General features: G+C 49.0%; 1 protein-coding gene across 2 annotated transcripts in view; it reads right to left on the bottom strand.

The window, feature by feature from the left end:
• The window catches only part of MASP1 (mannan binding lectin serine peptidase 1), a 23,862-nt gene extending 21,882 nt beyond the window's left edge, over window positions 1–1,980 (bottom strand). Inside the window, exon 1 of one of the 2 annotated variants that reach the window (XM_027685749.1) lies at window positions 1,356–1,980. In XM_027685749.1, the coding sequence (XP_027541550.1) occupies window positions 1,356–1,747 (392 nt within the window). In that variant the 5' untranslated portion in view covers window positions 1,748–1,980. The remainder of the gene's footprint in view (window positions 1–1,355) is intronic. The other variant, XM_027685750.1, reaches the window with a different exon arrangement.
• Window positions 1,981–2,232: the final 252 nt, after the last annotated feature.

The following is a 2,232-nucleotide window of genomic DNA, read 5'->3' as shown; positions in this document are numbered from 1 at the left end:
TTGCTTTGCTTTGCTTTGCTTTGCTTTGCTTTGCTTTGCTTTGCTTTGCTTTTTTCTTTTTTTCCTTTCTTTTTTCTTTCCTTTTCTTTTCTTTTTTTTTTCCTCTTAATTTCTCAGAGTTTTCACCCAAGATGGAGAAGTACACAGAGGATGAGATCCTTAGAGGTGTTTTGTCATCAAACCCATTTTTAAAAAAATCTCAGCCTGAAGAGTTTGTCCCAACTTGTTACCAACTTGATTTTCCCAGAGGAGGGCAGAGGGGACAAGTAAATCAGTGGCAGTCCACCTGACTTCACACCAACCTCGAGTTCCATTTGACCATGAAAGTGAGCATAAACCAAGTATTTCTCTGTGCAAGGAGAGAACACCACCTGTGCTAGAGGTGTGAACACAAAAGCCTCTGCCATTGCATAAAACCCAGAAAGAGGATCAAACTTCAGGCTCTTTACACTCAGTGGAGCATACAAAGGAAATTAGAGCCATTAGAGATGAAAATTTCTGCTTTCTAAAATAGGCACTAAGGCCTGGCAAAGGCATGTAGGTGTGTACTATAGACATGGGAACTACTCACACGAACACGTACACCTGGTTTCAAAATCAGGGCTTGATTTAGGCATGCTGGTGAGGAAATTGAAGCTATATTAGTGGATTATTTTTAACTTGTCTGTGTTCTTTCAAAACCAGGGCGGTAAATTTCTGGGGTTCATTTGTGTAGTGACACCACTTTTCTCAGGTCTTCCTTACAAAGAAAAGTTAATGGGATCTGAGAAATTTGGATTGATTTTTCTTTCAAGTAGAGTGAGGTTGAACATGCCTCTTTTTGACAGCTTTTCTGAAACCACAAAAATGTGAGAAGGGAAGAACTGTTCCTCCTCTGATCAGAGTACATGCATGGGGCTGGATGTTCAGCTGGTGTAAATGGGCATCAGCTCGATTTCAACAGGCCGTTTGCCGGTGCAACTCTGTATTCCCCTTAAACACGGGAGGCAAAACAGCATCAAACTTCTTTCCCATGACAGGAAAGTCTTGACCTCAAGTAAAAGTAACTAATGACCGTGGTGTCCCCAGAAACCTGAAGCCCGTGCAGCAGGTCCTGTCTCACTTGCACCTTTGTCCCTCGGACCACGGCAGAGCGGTGCCCATCACCCGACGCTCCCTCCCGGGATTCCGGCACGCAGGCTGGGCTGCGGCACGAAGCTGAGGCGTGAGCAATGCCTTATTTGCTAACAGATAGGGGAAATGAAGCCACGGTCATCATCGAGAAACCTCCCTCAGCAGAATGGCCCCCCCTGCCCGGCCGTGCCCCGAGACCAGGGTGTGCGGGAGCCCGGGGTCAGCCCATCGCAGCTACTCACCCCATTTTGCTGCTGGGAGGGTTTCCCGGTGGATTTGGTGCAGAGGATCGATGGCTCGTTCGCGGGGGACGGCTTTGCCTCCTTCCCGACGCTCCACTGTCCGCCTTATCTCTATCCGGAGATTTGTGAGCGTGTGTGCGCCTATGCGTGTGTGCGTCTGGAGTTGTCTGGCATTTTCCATGCAGGTCACGCCTTTCCCTGCCTGCAGCCGTTCCCCACATCCAGGCGGGCAGCAGGCAGCAGGCAGACCTGCCCGCATCCGAGCCCTCCTCCCCGCCCGCCTCTCCCTCCTCTCCGCCGCGGGGCTGCCCTGCGCTCCAGCATTCAGCGGAGTTTTTGTCTTCCCTAATCTCCAGAGTTTTGTATGTGTGAGTGTGTGTGCCCATGCACATTGTGTTTTCTCTCTCTTTTTTCCCCCTCACAGCCTGCTTTGCCAGATGGCTAAAATTTGCCTCTCAATGGAGTCGGAGGCTCCAGCAAAAACAGAAGGCAAGAATGTGTGAAAAAAAAAAAAAAGCACCAAACCGTGCGGGGATAAATAGCTTTAGTGGTGGTGCTGCCGCTGGGATTGGCTCTCGGGACTTGCTTTCAGCATCTCTACTTAGTGCCGGGCAGCGTTTGGGATGGGAATCTGGCTTCCAATAAACTTTGGAGTTGTGACAGTCCGAGTAAAATTAAGCCCTAGTTTGCAGCCTCCGGCAGAACTGAGGAATTGGCAGGTTCAGTATTTTGCCCCAGGGCAAAACAGCAGCTTTAGATGTGGACTCTGCTCAGGAATGAGATCTTTAAACACTAAAGTTCCAGGTTTTGATTCTAACTCCCTCCTGTTCAGGAAACAGGTAGAAACAAGAACACTCCCTGAGCCACAGAAGATTCA

This window comes from Neopelma chrysocephalum, unplaced genomic scaffold (genome assembly GCF_003984885.1).
Source record: "Neopelma chrysocephalum unplaced genomic scaffold, ASM398488v2 Primary Assembly neopelma1_69, whole genome shotgun sequence".
Lineage (NCBI taxonomy): Eukaryota > Metazoa > Chordata > Aves > Passeriformes > Pipridae > Neopelma > Neopelma chrysocephalum.
This window is presented reverse-complemented; position numbering and strand designations above follow the sequence as displayed.